We start from the raw sequence: 20,164 nt of genomic DNA on the forward strand, positions 1-20,164 counted from the left end.
CCCCCCCCCCCCCCCCCCCCCCCTTCTCGGCGGATTGTCAGTCCTCGAGTGACTGAAATCCGACTTGTGCGCGTAAAGCCCATTGCGGTTTCTTTCACAGCCTTTTTTTGACAAGGCTTAGTGTCAACACCCACTCCCGTCAACTTCTAATCGCTGACGTTTATTATGCAGCAGGTGATGTTCGTACGGCCCTCGCAATCAGAAATAATTGCTCATACGTGCGTATTAACACCGACACAACAATCTACTCGGGTGTCGGCATACCCTGACAAGCGTCTGATTTCGCAACTGGTAAGAAACTCGCTTCGTCGAAACGCAATTAAGTTCCATTCAACTCCCCAGACATGAGCTGACAAATATTCGAAGCGAGTGCGGATGTCGGCGTGCACCCAACGCGCCTGTGTTTGCGTTCACGAACAAGAGCCCAATCCTGAGCCGCGGTTCAAGCGACACGCTGACACCTCGCTTTCTCGTAAAACGGGGGCGCCACTCGCGCGTCGTGCCTCGACGCTTAATGCGAAAGCTTGTGTTGATCGCTTTCCGAGACTCGCAATTGGTTTTCCGACTACCCGTTTTCTGCAGCTTGCCGAGGCTTCTGGTTGATGCCACGGAGGAAAGGAAAGAAGGATAGGAAGGGGGGGGGGGGGTTGTGTGGGATTTGGTTCTGATGGCCGCGAAGCTTTGAACTTTACCCCACGCGCTTGCTTTTTAGCGCCACAGTTGCTCGAAAGCAGCTGCGTAAGATAGAGCTCCGGGGACTTTGTTGAGGCTCGTATAAGTACTCCAACGTCACCCAGATTGGGTCTTGAGCTGTTTCTGGCTTGGGTTTACATCAACGAGCCCAGAGACTCTCCACGACTCGGGATGAGGTCCTATGTTCTTACCGGTCTTCTCGTGCTTGTCGTTTGCTGTAAGTTTCTTAATTTGATGCTTTTTATGTTACCTTCTAAGCAAGGGCACTTTAGGCTGACGTTCAGAACTACCTTTGATGTGTAATATTGCACAAAAACGTAGTATTAAGTTGCTGTCGCAAATTCCTTGCCTAAATTGACATATGAAGAGAGGAAAACATTCTACCTGGATCCAGATGCTAAAAATAAGAGATAATAAGATGATAATAATTAGAATTGACGGGAACGTCTAGTATGCAATAACTGGCAGGAATTTTAACAGAGAATCTGTCGTTCAGTGTTAGAGGTTCATAAATAATACGGTGAACCCTTAGAACTTATTTTACGGATGTCCCGCTCCTAGAATAGCAGTAATAGAGGTGCCAGTACTTGTTATGACGCAGACAACTTATTTAGTGCTTTAGCTCGGCCTTTTCAACGCAACAAATTTTAAGTGTGCTTGCTGAAGTATACTTATATCAGCAACTGATGCTGTGCCTAAAGTTCTTGTGTGAACGACTGGTATGTAATGTGCTGCAAGGCCGAACAAAGAATTCCAGCTGAGTTCCATTGTATTAGCCTTGTAGCGCAGGGCGCAGGAGTATATTGCACAAATGTATATTGTACAGTGAAAAGATTCGCGGCAATATGTACGAGGCACACTATATTGGTGTAGTTTTTCGCGTGCGCATAATCTGAGAAACACGAGGCTGTACAGGTATGCGATGTCTGCGATGTTGTCGTGACGTAGAAGGGTATCAAATCTAAATTTATCAAATCTATCATGTCTAAAGACTTGCGCCCAACAAACTCTTACGAACAAGAATTCATATCCTTCAGTTCGGGTGCTTTCAAGCCAGAAAGCCCCAAAACTGCAATAACAAAATGTGCCGTGCAGACCTAAACATTGTGCTTGAAATTAGCACCTTCGCAATTGACTCAGTTTTATATAAACACACAAAAGCATGTCATCTTCTACAGTAGTAATGACATAAATAGTAGCGTAGCTAAAAACAGCTTCCTCTCTGTCTGCCAGTAAATAAAGCAGCATAATGTTTGTACACCGTGCTTCTGTGCCTTTTTGCAGGACTATAAATTATAAACATGAATTACCAGCCACCCAAAACAGAACGCTGTTTATCATTTACAGTTTTTCCTGAAAGACGGTGCTGTTTAACATTTGCATAGACGTGCGCGGGACATACAACGGTAGCCATTTTACAGTAAGCCAGGATGTTAAAAAGGCTGTCATCAAAGTGCCTGTCTCACTTGTCGTGTTTTCCTTCCGCCAGGTGTCGTCGAAAGCAGAGTCGCACTTCAGTAAGTATGTTCGATTTATTAGAGCTCGAAATAAATGTCTCACAGCAGCAGTGGTGGCATAAGCAGTATGAGACAAACTCCTGAAATGTAAGACACTAACCTGCTCACTGACACTAAACTCCGGTGGCCGAAATTTCCGGAGCCCTTCACTGCGGCGTCTCTCATAGCCTGAGTCGCTTTCGGTCGTTAAACCCCCATAAACCTAAACTAATCATTTCCGTGTTGGTTTGCTTGACTGGCTGTAAAGATCACAGACATGCACTTCACTCGAGCTAACGGAAATAGGCTTTCGCTTGTGAGGAAGTAGACTATAATATTGAGAAAAAGGCTCAACCTATTTAATTACATTGCTGGACTAGAGGCAGACCTTTGTGTGCTGTGGAGAAAGTTTCATTATGTCGCGAATTATAGAATGGGTCACAGTCTCCTTATCTGCTGGCTCCCCCATGCTCCCGCCAATCTCGAAGGAGGAATAAAACCGATGATTTTTTATTTCCTTACAGATAGTTTACTTCACCCCTGTTGCGATCGCTCGCCACTTTAGAAGTGATTGTAATCTTTTTCGTAAGTGCTAAATGAGTACGCTAAAAACAGATGACCACAAGCTGCGCAAAAGTTAGTTCCTGGACAGTACCTCTTATGCTACAACCGCTAATACCTTAAAGACCGAACAATACTATCTCAGAGGAAAAAAAAAAAAACTTGGCAAGGGAATATCACCAAAACCAGTCGCCTCAAGGAATAAACATTTGGAGATTGAAAGGTATTGTATATCACAGCGTAGTCGCTTTGCGTTAGCAACAGCTAGGTTTTCATTGATAGAAAAGTCAATACGCCATTAAGATGTTAACGTTCAGGCACCCACAGATGTAGACATCACTATCTTTACTTGCATGGTAGTCCAGCTGAATAACAAACGTGATAGACCGATGACTGAGCGAGTCCTTTGCCAGGTTCCGTAATGTTTGCTATGCTATGCTTATGCCTACACTAAGCCTATGTCATGCTTGGTGTGCTATAGCGGAAGTGCAATTAATTCTGTACTCAAGCCGTTGGAAGAAGGCGGCCCGGGCGGCCTTAGTTTAGCCGCCGTATTTACTCTGACATAAAGAGGTCACGGCGTGCGCGGCTGGTGACGTGCGGTTCGTGAGCACGCCGTCACTCCGTCGCTCGAAGCAGTTATAGGAAGAAGCATTCGGCGAACGTTTCGCCGGCAACGCGAGCGCAAGCGACGACTGCGTGAACATCCGGAGTTGCGCGCGCTTCAAGACTGCAACGGTGAGCTCACGTTGACGAGAAGCGACTAAGGCGCCGGTAACAGGAAGTGAACGTCTTCCAAACCGTAGGACTTGAGGGACAGACGAATCACGACAGTGCCACTCGAGTTTCTGAGCGCGAATTCAGTGCTTACCCGTTCGGCATCCTGTGGTCGTTCTGCGTGACGCACTCAGATAAAGAGCCGCCGCAGTGCCTGAGTGGTTATGGCACTCGGCTGCTGGCCCGAAAGACGCGGGTTCGATCACTACCGCGGTGGTCGAATTTCGATGGAGGCGAAATTCTAGAGGCCCGTGTACTGTGCGATGTCAGTGCACATTAAAGTACCTCAGGTGGTCAAAATTTCCGGCGCCCTTCACTACGGCGTCTCCCATAGCGTGAGTTTCTTTGGGACGTTAAACCTTCATAAACCAAACCAAACCAAACCAAACCAGCACTCAGATAATGAGAATTCCATGTCGTTTTTGCGCGCGTTATAACCGCCTCATTCATCGCTAATAACCTTGTGAAACGGGATCAAGCGACCAGCTGGCGCTGAATTTTGGCACTGAATTTTGCAGCATTTTTCATGGCCACGTAGAATTTTGTACTCACTTATGGTGGCCACTTCCGGCATTTAGCCGCTGTGTGTTTGTGTGTCTGTTTGTTTGTCTGAAGACAGTTTTGTGGCAGGCTGTTCACCTGCCATCTGAGCAGTGGACAGGTTAGCATGAGCAGCCTACCCACTGTGTCAGGCGGTAGCTCAATTAATCGTAAGAGGCACCTCGCTAAGAGCAACCTTGATCTCAACCCAACCCAATGAACCGAAGTCCCACCGATTGCAGCACCTGCCATAGAAGGGCACTGGTGCATCGCTTGACCGCTGCATCGCTGCGCCAGGAATGCTATAGGAAGACTCCCGGGGACCCATGAATGTAGAGAAGGACCAATTCCTCATATATGAACATCAACCTATTATCGCTATCCGAACAACTGCCGTCCGTGTACACTGGACCTGAACACCGGAATCGAATGTAAAACCAAACTGTTAGCGCACCTAATTCGCATTTGGCCTAACTACATGAATCGAACATAACTTTTTTTCGTAGATTTTAGATGAATTATCCGGGAAAACTCTCGCTACAACCAACACCACATTTTGTTCTTCCACTTTTAGGTACGGCCGTGATAGGAGCAGGCGGAATCTAGGAACAATGCCAATTCCAGGTAAGTTGTTTTTCTAATAAACAACTCTGTGTACGGCCTTATACAAACACGAAACGTGTTTTCATGGAAAGAGATGAGCGTAAATGATATTGTCGGCTTTAGGGTTCACAAACACGTGGGCTTGACCGCGGAGGTCGTTGTAGTACATATTTTGGCGAAGCATTCTTTCTCCCTTGTTAGTGTGCACTTATAGTGGCCATTTCCCGCCTTTGGGCGGCGTGCATTGTGGTGCAGGGGTTTATTACTTTTCATTCTTTTAGGTTGCCCCAACCTACTCAATGTGTTTGCCTGAAGACGTTTTTGTAACTGGCTGTTCACCTGCCCGGGAGGCGGGCAACCTGCCCACCGTGTCAGGCGGCAGCCCATTTAATCGTGAGAGGCTACTCTGGAAGAGCAACCTGGGTCACAACCCAACCCAAGCAACCTAAGTCTCGTTGGTGGCAACATTTGCCATGGCACCTGCCTTTTGCCACTGCACCACTGCTCACCTGCCCACAGGGAGGCTTACTTGCCAAGGTGTAGCCAGTGGTAACCAGGCGAGAACTTGGGGCGCTTCTTAGGCGGCACCGGCCCTAAGCGCACAGAGGTAAGCGGAATGAGCAGCAGTGGTTAGCAGAAGCACATGATTCGAATGATGCTTGCACAGTAGCTAAACGGAAGAAGAAGTTGGGGCGGTATTTAGGTGGTAGCCTGGTGCCACCTACTAGGTCGTAGTCTGAGTCGTACATGTACGGGAGTGGTGGAGCTGGAGAGAGTGGGGAATAACGATCTCGGCTCGAGAAACAATCTTTGTTTAACTCTATTATCGCTGTGTATAATTATCCCGGTCCCTAATTATCCCATCCAACACTTCGCCTTAGTTGTCCGTGTTCTGAGTAGAGAAGGACAGGGACAACTGCAGGGAGTCACAAGAACCATTCTCCCTTCTGTGGACGTCAATCGGGTGATCATGATGACAAGTGTAAAGGACTAGTTTTTTTTTCTCGAGATTTTCCCCCCTTATAATACAGCGCGAAGAACACGAGGAAAGAAAGACAGAATATTCGAGCTCTGACCATCGCATGGCAATTTTATTTCAGAAAGCGCGAAAGTATAGGCTTAAATCGACTTGAAAACGGAAATACTAAAGGGAATGCTGAAGTCAGCATATCATTAAAAATGGCTGTGTACGTATTATGTGTGCTTTGCTGGGTTCAATACTTCCGTTCGTCTTCATCAAATTCATTCGTTAGTCTTTTACTGCGTTCGTCGTATATTCCTCGTTCGGCGAAACCCTCTTGCTTCTCTTGTGTAAAGCCTCCACCTTCTGGGCACCCCACAGGACCAGACGGTGCCTGGAGGGCGCCCTTAGGGTGCCTCCTTCGGGCCACCCTCCAGTTGAAAGGCATATTGAACGAGAGGATCCAGCCATTAATGTTGATGATGATTAGATTTTATGGCGCAAAAGCCTCTGTGGCCAAAGAGCGCCATAGTACAAGGTATTTTCTTCTACTCAAGGTAGGGTCAAAGATCCATTTCACCCGAAATAAGCCAAACACTAGACCAGGGGAAAGCTTGTACCAATTGCATCACCGGTGGGTAGCCGGGGGCACTGGGGATCGAACCCCGCACCTCGCGCAAGCAACGCGGATGCTCAGATCACTAGGTCACCGCTGCGGTGACCGTGCCTTAAGAAATTAAGCACCGCCCCGAAGTCTGAGGTGAACGGGTCATCCTGAACTATAGAGCTTGGAGAGAGAAAATGTTGAACGTACCCAGCAATTCTGCACAAAAGAATTTTTCAACACGAAAGAGTTTATGAACGCAAATTTTTCACATATATTAAGATTTCACCATAGCGATCAATATATCCTCACATCTCTCCTCGGCATGCCTGCATTTCTTGTTGCTATCGTCAAAACCATTCCTCATTAGTTTTCTTTTCTAAGGCATTCTTAACTACTTGATGCGAGGGATGGAAAAACTTTAAAGGAAATATTCTGCTAAGAGTTCGAAGTACGGGCCATTGTTTTAATATCTCCAAATATTTCCGTACCAGTACCCTGCAATATTCTAATATTAAAAAATTTTGTCCAAGAACACTGGAAATGGGTTTCTCTGAGGCGCCTCATGGGTGAGAATTAAGGTGCTCTCATGTCAAGCAATTTCGGACAAAAGATTGAAAGTTGCAAAATTTTAAGATACTTTTACGGTAGTATTATAGATAATAGTGCGTTATTCTGATATATAGCAAAATCTCTCTTTACAGTGTTTACATCGGTTGCATCGAACAGTTAAGACTGCCATAGAAAACCAATGGGGAACGCTTTTGACGATAGCAAAAACGTTATAGAAAAAAAAATTGAAGACTGCCGTCGGGTGATCTGCGGATATATTGAGTGTTATAGTGAAAGCTTACATTACATGAAAAAAATGTGTTCATAAATGGTTTCCCGCTCAAAAATGATTTTGTCCGGAATATCTGGGTATGTACGCAAGGCTTGACAGAAAAAGTCATGACTGGTGACGGCGGAGGATACAGGGGTGTTTTATCATGGGGTGTTTTCACTAGGGATATATCGGTTCGATTTCCAGGTACACAGATGTGGGATGAGCGTCATTGCAGGCAGGCTTTGGACCCGTTTTCCTAGGAGAGAGCGCGCTTTTAGGTCACTGACGGCACCTCAACACGAGTATTTGTCTATTTCAACGTGATGTGTCTGTTGAAAGCATCTCTGTTTCTGAACTTACCTCCATCCTAAGCAGTTTGGATCACATTTATGTTTATTTCACGACTGTTTTTTCAAGGGTAGCGATTATTTTGCCAAGGAAGAAGAAAATGATGACTATCATGGTGATGATTAATAATTTGGATGATTTAGAGCTTGGACATCTTGGCAAATAAACGCCGTTGAGACAGCGTTTTTTCTTCGGAATTGGGGCAAAGACCCGCATTTCCTTGCATTTCACCCTAGAGGAATAGAACGTCTGGCTAGGAAAAAGTTATGCCCACTGACTACCCGGTGGGTATCGGGCGGCGCCTGGGATCTAACCCCGCGCCTTCAAGACAGGAGGCGGGCTGGTTTTTCTCCCTCCGCGCCTCTACCCCGAAGAAGGAATTGAGTGGCTATCGGGAAGCAAATCAATAAAATCTATGGTAGATCAAATACATGTGGAATGGGGTAGAAAAGAATCTGGCGTAATAATGAGGACGATACTAGTACTTTTTCTATTAGAGATTTATAAGCTGTTGCTTATAAACGACCACTATAGTCCATAGCTTGAGTTGCTTTGGGACGTTAAAGCCCAAGAAAACAAAATCAAGTGATCGCGATAATAAGAGTGCACGCTTTTTCAAGGAAGGCTCGAACAATACAGAAAGAAAGAAAGAAAAAGCAGGAAGTGTATGTCCTTAGAGGCGCCCCCTGCCTACTCGGTTGTCTGGGAATTGTCGAAGTTTTTGATGTAGGGCGACAAAAAAAAAAAAGAGCATGCTAGCAGCATTAATTCCTTCTTCGCACGGACAACTGCACCATTCTTGATGCCTATTTTTGTGTCTTGCAAAGCTTTTTGTATAGAAACAAAAGAACAACTTCGACCATTCAGCCATTTTCAAGATTTAATTGATTTAACTAACTTTAAGTTGCTCTTTAATTATAGCGGGTAAATGATAAAATGGTGCCTGTTGCTACGCTATTTATAAAATTACTCTAAAATGTGCTTACAGAAACGAGCACGTCCTACTCTTTTGTAAGATCAAAGTGTGGCTAACGAATTTTGATGAGCAATTTTAACCTTGTTTGGTAGGAAGACAAGACATACAGCAATAATTTAACTTGGACTTTACTGACAAAGTGGCGACATGACCCTTACGATAGTGTAAGAAATCAGCAATTTACTCTTACTGTGAACCTGCTCGCATTCCAAAGTTAGGCGTTGTAACCTACTATTAAGTACTTCACAATCTCTTTACATTATTGTTGCCATCTTATGCATACAAAGTCTACTTTCAGGCACCCACGACACTGGCTTCAATGGCGGGTCGCCCTTCGGGTAAGTTTCAAACATAGACTCGTTAACGCTACTGACAGCACCGGTCCATGCAAAACCAAGCGCAGCCTTCGCTAAGAAGAGCATGGGAACACAAAATTCTCCTTGCCCCTGTTGTGAACCCGTTGGTATAGTCAGAGTTTAACGAAAAATTCCAGAACATGCTGTAAATTGTTTTCTTTATGCCCTCATTTTTCATATGACCAGGGTTCGGTATTGCCTGTTGCGTGATCTGAGCTCAAAAATGCTGTTTAACCACTTTGAATCACATATGTATCGTATGCTGGTGCCAGAACAGCGCTAACAACTTGATGGGAGACAATAGTTACGTCTAATTTGGAAACTGTTTTTTCCTTTCAATACGGACGTATGCAACAGGCAGCAGATGTGATTATGTTCATCCCTTCATTGCGTCATTGCGTTGATGTCGATTACATTTCGGTGATGGTTATGGAAACCTGAAAAATTTTTAAAAGACTTTGTAATTGAATTTGTATACATCTATGAAATTTGATACCAGCTTTGAACGCATTTCGTACCTTCGCTAATTTATATCTCAACTGTCATGTACCCAACACTTCATGAAACATGCCTATAATCTCGTAAGAATATGGAAGAGTGCTCTCAATTCAGCTGAAGGTCCATTAACTTTCAAGTCAGCTCTCGTGTGTGCCTGTTCTCTTCTGTTCCGTTGTTTTGCTCTGTAATCCTGCGTAATGTTGTTACCAACTCGCCTAACGACGTTCCTTAAGGTTAGCTCTTCACCACGAAGTTATATCATTGTGCTTCACTGTGCGAATACCAGACGCGCAAGGATGCTCGATGGCAAGACGGCAGTACGCTGAATATTCAGCTTAAGAATATTGAAAGCAAAAACTTCGCGGAAGGTAACAAATGGCGGGGACGAAAAAAATTATGGCGATGTGAAGAGAAGCCGGAACGAAATAACGTTTTTTTCGATTTAGTTGATATTTTCTTGCTAAGTGGTGACATGCAGTGCTTTTTACCCCGTAAAAAAAAGTAGCTGTCTTGGTGCAAGCATGCTTGGATGTTTTACTTTGATTACGGTTAGTAAATTTTTTTTTTGCCGCAGACACATACCATAGCTTGTACCCAGAAGGAAACATGCTCAAACTGAAACCTTAAGATATCTAAAGGCCTCTTGGGCATTCCTGATTCGTAATTCACTGATTATTTTCATGATGCTTTCAATGCTTTTCTGCGCCTTCCATAGGGCAACAAAACCTTCTTGCACTCGTCATCGATGACCTCAATCCAATTACCACACATTGTTTTTTTTATTTAGGTTTTTTCTTCACCCTCCTCTCGCTACAGTGTTTCCGAAATCCTCTACCGGACACAGATTAGCATGACAGCGCTATTCACACGTCGACTTAAATCTCTGTTTTTTTAAGCCAGCATTCTCTCCCTCTCTTCACTACAACAGCATGTTTCAGAATTCAGAAAAGAATGACGCTCAGAGTAGCTTTGTTACCTCAAAGCACGAACTGCCGCTAATATTGAATACTCGCGAGCCATGTCTGAAAGGAAAAAATATCAAACATAACTTTGTTTGAACTTCTAACGAAGGAGAGAGCAGCTACGGGCACTATTCCTCAGTGGATCAAGAATTTTTATGAAAATTTTACGCAATCTTATTGTCAAAGGTTGGGTAGATTTCTTTATGCCAGGAGCGGAGTCTCAGAAAGACGCTCATGAGAGGTACTTCACCGAGGTACTCCCATGATAGGCCGCCGCGGTGGCTGAGTGGTTATGGCGCTCGGCTGTCCGCCCGAACGACTAGGGTTCGATGGATAAGAGATGGATAAGTTTTTGTAAAGAAACGGAGAAAGGTCGACCTCTTCGATGAGAGGTCGACTTCTTTGACGAAAGGTCGACCTCTTTGATTCCCGGGGAAGAGGAAGAGAGAAAAATTACGGGACGATCAAGAAACGTGATGCGAGAAAGCAGCGACAGCTGCTGGATCGGCCCTCGATGATTACTTCGATGCTTCTAATCCAATGAATGCTTTTGCCCTACGCCAATGTTTTCAGCAACGTTTGTTTGAGGGCTACTTGGTTGATGTTTTCAAGGCGGAATGCTTTTTAGTGCTTGTCTTGTCCCCGTATGTGTAGCTCTAAAAGGTATTCAACTTTCAACACAGAATGTTTCTGGAGTGTTGAGGTGGGGTGGGGAGATGGGTCGGTAGCGGTGGTGGGTTCACGGGAAGCTCCGCAGCTAGGGGGTGGGATGTTGAAGTTGCTGGCCGTTGGGCTTGTAGAAAGCCAAGACTTAATTCACCGTGTCTTCACTCACACACAACTCCGACATTTTTGTGAAGGGCCACCGGTACTGCTGCTGCAGTTAAATAACGAGGGGTATTATGGGTGGGGATGGAGATGGAATGGAGGCACGAATGCATAAAAGCACATCACCAGCTTTATAAATATGAATCATTAGTCAAGACACGTGGTGCTTGAAAGAAAAGTAACGCTATAACTAAGTTTAGGAACTTCCAAGCCTCGAGCCAAGTCCCAAGTATTTTCCATTAGAATGAGCTGGTGTCAAAACGCGCCACGCACGCGGTCAACGCCCTCTTTTTTCATGTGGTATACTAGGGGCAGTAAGTTTTCTTAGTTGGTCGTCCCAAATATGGCTAGTGGAACTTGCGAATTCGATTTAGGTCGACCCATGGAACAAGCATTATCCGTGCAAGAAAAAATTGGAGCCCATGAATGAATTCGACGGCAACCATCTTTGACCTTGATTCGAGATACATTCTCACTCCGTTAACTCTTGTGCCCTTGCCTCGACAGAGACGTGACGTAACATGCTGCCTCTGATCTCATTAGGTGTCGAAGCAAAAATCAGAGGAACAGTGTTTGAAGCGAAACAAAATATTACCTTACGATAGTATCAGAAGTAAGCAGAAGGTGTGCAGTCTTGTCTTCATACGTTTACCGCCAAAAGAACCCTGCACACGCCATAGTTGCCCTAAAAAGCAGTCAAAAGGGCGCTCTAGACGCATTTTCTATTTAAGAAACCGGAGACATCTAAATTTCGGCCGTACTGTTCTTCATCAATAACCATGTAACTTCCGCTGAACTTCGATTTGGGCTAGTTGGCGCAGGGTTTTAGTATAACGCTTGCGGTTGTCCCCTCTCCGTGGTTGCTCATTCGTTTGCGCTCACCTACTTTCGTTAGAAAAATAGCCATGTAACTGCTTCTCATAAACAATGACGCAGTGTAAGTCAACAACTGATGTTTACATGATTTCCACCAGCTTAGGGTACACTTTCTCAAACTTATGAACCTACTACAGTCAGCATAGAGATCCCGAAGTCAGTCGTCTTGCACTCGCTCACACCCCGACCAGAATTTGAGAGCTCGGTAGGTCCTGAAGCGGCCCAAAATCGAGCCAAATCAAAGAAATGCGTGAAACTTCTTGTGAGAACTGACGGAGACCGTCTCGATTGCACAGCGAGCTGAAGAAAGGCAGCACCTTACACGACATCATCTTTTTTTTTCTGCGACATGATAGGCGCACGCTACTGTTGTTCATGGGCTACAGCAGCAATGAACTCAAAAGGTCTCAGCAGAAAAACGTCAATTTTATATCCCGAGTGTATTCAAAAGCCTCTGTGATTACCATGAGGTATTGCATTAACTGTGGCTAAAAAGACGTCTGAAATCTTTACAGGTACATTTTTCGGTTGCTAAGGTTGCGCATAAACCAAAATAAAAAAAATACTCTTTCGTACCCACTGCACCCGCCACGGTGGCTCAGTGGTTAGGGCGCTCGACTACTGATCCGGAGTTCCCGGGTTGGAATCCGACCGCGGTGGCTGCGTTTTTATGGAGGAAAAACGCTAAGGCGCCCGTGTGCTGTGCGATGTCAGTGCACGTTAAAGATCCCCAGGTGGTCGAAATTATTCCGAAGCCCTCCACTACGGCACCTCTCTCTTCCTTTCTTCTTTCATTCCCTCCTTTACCCTTCCCATACGGCGCGGTTCAGGTGTCCAACGGTATATGAGACAGATACTGCGCCATTTCATTTCCCCAAAAAACCAATTATTATTAATTTAATTACCCACTGCCATCGAACTTCACATTACTGGCACTAGAGCTTCTCTACTGCTGGAAAACCGCGCATATACCACGTAGATCGACCTGGTCGAATTAACTTATGTTCGGCAGGAAATAAGCATGCTGTTCTTTATGCAGTTTTGGGCAAGCAATCAGTCCGCTTATCTTCTAGCATTAGTTGACTTTTAGATGCTTCAAAAATTGAGTTACGGAAAATACATATGCGCGCTTTCTCAGTCAGCCAGTAAAGGTGTCAGCGGACGAGGAGGTCGCTTTCCTTCTTGCTTCTGTGATGCTGACGCTGATGATAACAATATCACCATGAAAACCTCATCGCATAGCCTGAACTCCGTAAACGCAAAATTATATTCTAGATGCCGTATAAATTTGGCCGCAATTCTGCTACTTCCTATTTCACTGACTTCATTACGCGAATAGCGATCATGACTTACGTGTCCTAATCGAAAACTTTCAGGATGTCCAATCCCGGACCCTCACCACGCATGAATATGCCGGTACAACCAAGTTTCCGTAAGTCACTCCTTAATGATATATTCTGTGCACCAGTAGCAAAGTCCATTAAATATACCTCACACGACGGGGCATCTGAGAATAAAACTTCGAGAATTGCGAAATATGAAGGGCCGTATGACCGAAGAATGCCCGTATCGTGAGGGAAAATCGCAGTTTGAGCGAGTAGCAACGTGCTTTAGTCCGAAATTTTCTTGCGTGTTCAACGCCAATAAAAGAAAAGTTCCTTATTGACTTTGGATGCAAAGGTTTGTTCGACCTTATTGTCTATCCGCGCCAGTTTTGCAACCCAACAAAGAGCAAATAATCGTAAGAAGAAGCGAAATATGACAGCGTCTATTTTTAATGCGATAGCGTTAATGGCCCCGTTGGCATTGGCATTTTGAGGACATCGGGATTGGTATAGAGGGTTGTGACGTCACAACCATATGATATCGCGCGGGTAATTCAAACACCTCACAACAATCACACAGTACAGCAGTGATGACGTTACTACAGGATTCCTTCACTGTTATACAGGGTCGCGACGGCATTCCACCGCCATTACTTATAGTGCCTCTGAAGAAAGAGTAGGAATCGCACTGAAAAGAAAAATGACCGAGGCGGGACTCGAACTGCTAAACCTTAACCACTGAGGAACGTTTGTTCGACTTGGTCAAAGGGAGTTCGTGTGCGTTGTGTATTGATAAAAAATAAAAAGAATAAAATAAAAACGAACTTAATTAAAGAACAGTATTCTTGTCTGTGAAGGGATGTTGTCGTAAGAAGACTCATTAACGCTATTGCGTCCCAGCCTTAAGGCATAGTTTTTTTTCGTTGCGCTATACTTGATACAACGTTGCTCTCTTGTTTCCCGTAATGTTACTTCTTTAGATATGGCAGAAGTTGGGCCTAAGCATAAACTCAGACAAGCAGTAGGTCAATGCTAAATACGTCGTAGTAATTTGTATCCTCTGGCCTCATTGAGTTTATAACAGTCCTTCGTTCGTAAGCCTCACGTCTATTGTCCTTTTCTCTGTTTCTGTGGTGCAGATAACGCACTAGGCCCCATGCCAGCCCACAGCAACGGAGGATTGCCAGGCATGGATGGCGACGTGGAACCCCGTTCTCCGTAGGCTGCTCGTACAATTTTTCTAAGCGGTTACCAAGCTCAGTTTGTCAGTCTGTGTCTCTTGCATATTTAACGCTTGGTTTTTATGGGAGTCGTTCATACGTGCTTATCTCCCGCCCGTTTTTTTTTTCGTTCATCCTCGGTTTTATATTCTTGTAGGGCTGAATTTTTTTCTGGGGCTTCTGACGATTTCATTTCATAATGACGCCTTCTGAAAACCAGTGGAAGATTTATGGGAAATTCTTGAAGTTTTATGCGTAATGTGATGTAATGCGTTTCCAGTTTCTTTCCTAAAGCCGCTCGTGATCAAAACAGCCGCTTTAACTTACGTTAGACTATGAGGATATGGGAGAGGCCGCAGTCCTGCAGTGGGTGTGGTCAGGTTGACGATGCTGATGATGATGACTATTAGCTGGCTTATTCGCTAAGACGGACATACGGCGTCAAGAAATTTCGAGGGGTTACACTCCAAACGCCGCCTATATGTCAGTAAATTGGAAGTAATCTGTACTATAGCGCACCCCCTTTTAGGTGCAGGGTATACTGCACACGCCTTGGGGTAAATTTCCATAACTAAAAATGCAATGCACTTACGGATGGCAACGGAAACAGATTCTCTCTTCATAACATGCGAGGCTCTAGGAGTTACGAAGATTCTATCCGAGGTTTCAATCACCTCTATTTGGTAACCTCCTGCGCTGCGTTTAAAAGGCTGCTTTCTTTACTAACTGCTCCAAGTTAGTATTATTTCAGCTAGGTATATTCTTCCGTTACAAAGAGTAAGCCTTCCGTATTTTTAGTGATGGAAACTTTCCTGGGTACTTAGACAGCATGCCCTGCACGCTAGGAGAGAGTGCGCTAGAGGAGAGCTCCCCCCCCCCTTTTTTTTTTTACTCACATATAGCCTTATTACTGTTTAGAGTGTAGGCCCCACAGAAGCACGCACCTAAAGGGGCTTTACGGCTAATGTGCGTAGTGCGGCTCTTCAAGCATCCGTGGAAGTCATAGCCTCTGAACGGTGAGGACCTGTGTTCCTCGTGTCTTCAAGATGTATGAAAAGCTGTGGATGCATAGCGAACCAAATGACGTGGCAAAAAAGTGAAACCTCGTGGGCTCTAAACTTTTGACAAAAGCTGTACGTCAAACGACAATATGTGATGATCAGGACACCGCCGCGGCAGGTACCACGGTATGGTTCGCCATTATCCTACAAAGTCTTTGATGTGTGGGGACTCTGGCCATGGTCCTCAAGAAAAAAAAAACAAATGTATAGATAAGCGCCGCATGCGGGCTAGCAATGACGCTTCGTGATTACTCTCGTGATCGCTGTGCCCCGTGCAGGGACATGTGCTCTTGCCACTTGCGGATAAACTTCTCGCTGCTTAACAGTACCACCAGGTCCCATCATAGGACCCCTTTTCTACCACTCTACTTCGCTGGTACCGCTATGTCATTACTTGTCCCTTACCTTTCATGCGTAATAGAAGGTTACATTTACGATTATTAGTAGTCAACATTTGTTTATTTCCTCTCATGACCAAGGCATTCCAGAGGGACTGAGTTAAGAAATGCATATTTCTCGGCCATTGTTAGCTACTATGCTTCGCAAACTACAATGCTCCTAAACAGCAATCTTAGAGTTTAAAAAATATTATGAATCAAGACCCGTCAGCTCCTCCACATTGACATACACACTTAAATTTCCAAGAGCGGTATTTAAGTGCGGCGTTTAAGTTACTTTCTTGGTGTCCGTTCATCCAATGACTACGTGGATTTATTCAAGAGGGCTGCTAATATAATCTTTACCATAATGCTCATCTCATGTTTTCGCTTAATTGAAAAAAAAGAATTTGTTAGATTTTTCATAACTTAAAAGTCGATCTTATTGATGGACGGAGTATCAGTGTTTGATGATCAGATTTTTTCAATGTTAGTAATAGTAGGATCAACAATCATATCGATGGAATTAGGTATACGGACCGAGGATGCAGTTCAAGTGGGTATGGCAGTTGCCTAGTGTACGGGTGTAGTTGGTCATCAAGGGCGGCAATAGTTGTGGGCGCAGTTCCATAGGTTGAACTGCCAAGCTTTCGCGGGAACCGTGGGGAGAAGGTGGGGGGGGGGGAGGGTGAAAGAAGCAGCGGCAGAAGTAGCTGCTGACTAGATACCGAGTGAGTGGGAGTGTTGTGCATATGTGCAATATCGGGGCAGGTACTACACACACAACAGCCTGTGCTGCCTGTGCAGTTCGAAGACGTGGTGTTTGTACAGGTGGCAAGCATGAGAAAGAGGTTGGCGCTTGCCGTATGTAGGAAGATGACCGGCGGGTGAGGTATGTGGAGGTGATGGACTTTTCGCTGAGCCTTGTCTTCTGGGCTTGCGGGATGCGTGCAGTTCGTCCATGGAGTTGTGGTCTGCCCTTTGTTACGCTATCAGGAATTAAATTAATTAAAGTATCATTCCATGCTTCATAGCTTGTTTCTAGATCCTACTGAGAAATAAAATAGATATGTCAACCCTTCATCATTAAGAAATCGCCGCTGCTAAGTTTTGAAAACTGCGACAAAAGGAAGTCGTGCGAATCTGCTGAACTCATCGTAATGAGGCGGCAGCTAGCGGTGCAGAACACAAAGGGCTTTGCTGTGGTGTACCTCAGCGTCACCAGGCGGCGAGCGTATGATATATTTGGCGTGCTCACAACCAGGATGTTGATTCATAGAAGCTATTAACTTCAGAAGACTTCCGAGCGACGTAAGCACAAGCACCAGACCGTTCAGTCAACGGAAAAGGACGTTGTACATGCTTTGTTATCCCCCGCTTTTCTTTTTTTCTCACACAGAAATAAGCTGCACCTGTGCTTTTTTTCAGTGTATTTGGGTGAATCGTGGGAGCTGTGGCGCTGCGGCTTGCGAAGAACAGTTTGTGTAATGGACCGACACTGTGCTCTGTGCTCTGCGGGAAACCCAATAAACCTTCCGAGACCGAACTCATAATAAACTCTCTTACACGAAAATGGCGACAGCTTGCGACAACCCTCGTGCCTATACTTACACCCCTCAGTGCGTATTTGTGGGCACCCACCATCATCCTTCATCGATGTGGGCTGGACTAGCATGTCACGATCATAGCCTGGCTAGCATTTTCCGCACCTTAAGGAGGGCCTTTATTTCCTTCTTTGTTGCTGCTAATAACTCAGCTATGACAAACAAATTCTGAGAATGCTGCATTTAATATCAGATCATGCAACCGCTATGTGATATCAGTGTAGCGGCCAGGGCGGGAAGGTCTGTGCAATCTTGCCGTGCAAGGTCTGTGCAATCTGAGCGCTTGTCCCCTTCTTTCTGTCTGTGTCTGCTTGTGCGCTGTTTTTTCACCAAGGGCGCAGTCATAAGCAGGTTGTAAGGAAGACAGTATGATATCTTAAGATACTAAAAAGTATTGCGAAGAGCCGCACATTTGAGTAGCGTTCGCACTAGGTCCCGTCCTTGTTTCGGAAGTCAATTATCCCGTTTCAGACGTATTATCGGGAAAAAAAAACATATTTGCTTATTGGAGGCCCAAGTACATTTGTTTCTAATACAAAGGGTCCGGGGGCTCACAGATGTACGAAATGTCGACTTGGTTGCAGGCAATAACGTTATAAATTGAACCGAATTACGCGCTGTTGATTGTGGCGGCAATAAGACCTTGTGACTAGGCTTTTAAATTTTTGGCTCAATTAGCAACGAGTTGATGAACAAAACTTATTTGAGGACTAGTACGCATGACATTTCCGAAGCTATGTTTTGCCAGTTCTTGAAGACAGGTCGCGAACAGAGACGTGGGATGGCTTCAAGGTACATAGACGAGAGCCCCAATATTTATTGCTTCTTTATTGGTCGTTACTATAAGCGCTTGACTTGTTCACGAATCCTAAGGAAATTTAGTGTTTTACATAGCAGCAACCACACAAACTTTAGTCTGTCAAGCATTAGGCGTATACTACTGACTATTCCACAGATGGGGCCTCCGCAGTTAACGTGCACTTATGAAAGCTACTGAGACCGTATGAGTGACGTGGTGCTCGAGGTGTCAGTGATGAAGCATCAAGTGATACGCCGGCACGCATAGTGAACCCACAAGTACAACATGTTAGAACATGTCACATGACAACACTCCTTCGCTTCGAATGTCCTTCGGCGCGTTACACGCAGACAGGGCACAACCCACAGGCCACAGAACTTTTCAACACCGAGGCGCGAATATTTCGGGCACAGTTGCAAAGCAATTGTAACAGACATCTTGGGGCAAATACGCCATTAAATGTGCAGTAGTTCTTTATGGTTTGCAAAACATGACTGGCGACCTAAACAGGAAAACGAGAATAGTGGGACTAGAAATTAATATTTACAGGTTGAAAGTAAAGTTGCATAGTATCGGAAAAGCACAAAAGTTTACGAAAGCAATGGGGTTAGGAAGTTGTCAGGAATATGCTTACTTAGGGTAGGTAGTAACCACTGACCCGGAATACGAGCGAGAAATAACTAAATGTAGGTAGCACTCGATCTGGCAGGTACTGCAGGCTCATATATAGCAGATAATCAGCATCCGTGAAGAAGAAGGTATACAGCCGTAACTATGGGGCGAAACGGCTTGCAGTCAGGTTCAGGGCAGTGCAGCTTGCTATGGAAAAGAAGAATGGTAAGAATAGCATATAAGGACAAGACGGCAACATATTTAATCAGGGAAGAAACGCGAGTTAATATCCTAGTTGAAATCAAGAATAAATGAACATGGGCAGGGCATACAATGCGAAGGCAATAAAACCGGTTATTCGTTATGGTAACTGTGTGAGTTAAGTCGGGTAGCAGAGAGTGACGTGGGCGGATGAGATTAGGAAGGTTGCAGAGCAAAGGTGGCCAAAGCTGTACAGGACCTGGTTAACAGAAGGTATATAGGAAAGGTACCTGTTCTGCAGTGGGCGTAGTCATGCCGGGGATGATAAGGTACAGTTCGTTACAGAAAGGGGGGTCGAAAATTGCCAGGCATCGGGGCTAAAAACATGGCTATGTCTACAGTGAGCATACCAGTTAAATAGCGCCGAAGTCCGAAGTAGTGTGCCCGTAATTTCGGGCTTTGATTAAATCTAGTGATTAAGAATTCATTTGCATCGAACAATACATGCAACCCTCACAATGCATTAGGATTCAAATATTTGTGAGGTACAGTCTGTTACGTTTTAGGTGGGGTGGGAGGGACTTAGGCACAGATCAACCCAATCGATTGTATACGTGTAACTGTTTTTGTTTACATCTGAGACACAGTTGCTGCAACATAGGCGATGGAGCCTAAGGTTACGGGAGCCTAAGGTTAGATGAAAATATAACATGATCGATTGCGTGATAAGAAAAGAGGTTACTGTGGTGATGTCAAATGCGCAACACCATATTCCGCATTTCTTGACGAAACTTAGACAAATTAAACAAGAAATTTGCTAGTTATACTAAGTCGTTCCTTATGACGCGACATGTTCCAGGCGGATTGATTCCTCTTCCTGAACTTGCGCGAGAATTTGATTGATGCCCCAAAGAAAGATTTGCCGGATACCCTGAAAAATGCTGGGGAAAATCTCAGTTAATTCATATCGTAGCCATTTGGAGAGCTTTCAGTCAAGATGCCGTGCAGTTTTTGCTCGCGGAAGAAATCGGCTTCTCATTTAGGGACCTGCAGTGTTTGC

General features: G+C 44.9%; 1 protein-coding gene across 1 annotated transcript; it reads left to right on the forward strand.

Moving 5' to 3' along the window:
• Positions 1-721: 721 nt before the first annotated feature.
• LOC144100085 (uncharacterized) lies at positions 722-17,461 on the forward strand. The gene is made up of 7 exons (XM_077633127.1): positions 722-910; positions 2,183-2,210; positions 4,642-4,691; positions 8,684-8,723; positions 13,282-13,337; positions 14,370-14,448; positions 17,317-17,461. The coding sequence occupies exons 1-7, from the start codon at positions 865-867 to the stop codon at positions 17,327-17,329; spliced, it is 312 nt and encodes a 103-aa protein (XP_077489253.1). The 5' UTR covers positions 722-864; the 3' UTR covers positions 17,330-17,461.
• Positions 17,462-20,164: the final 2,703 nt, after the last annotated feature.

This window comes from Amblyomma americanum, chromosome 8, assembly GCF_052857255.1.
Source record: "Amblyomma americanum isolate KBUSLIRL-KWMA chromosome 8, ASM5285725v1, whole genome shotgun sequence".
Lineage (NCBI taxonomy): Eukaryota > Metazoa > Arthropoda > Arachnida > Ixodida > Ixodidae > Amblyomma > Amblyomma americanum.

Excerpts from the sequence above, each read along its gene's own strand:
- LOC144100085 (XM_077633127.1), top strand. The coding sequence starts at position 865 with ATGAGGTCCTATGTTCTTACCGGTCTTCTCGTGCTTGTCGTTTGCT. Across the intron at positions 911-2,182 it reads TCTCGTGCTTGTCGTTTGCT|GTGTCGTCGAAAGCAGAGTC; the intron begins GTAAGTTTCTTA and ends TCCTTCCGCCAG. Across the intron at positions 4,692-8,683 it reads AGGAACAATGCCAATTCCAG|GCACCCACGACACTGGCTTC; the intron begins GTAAGTTGTTTT and ends GTCTACTTTCAG.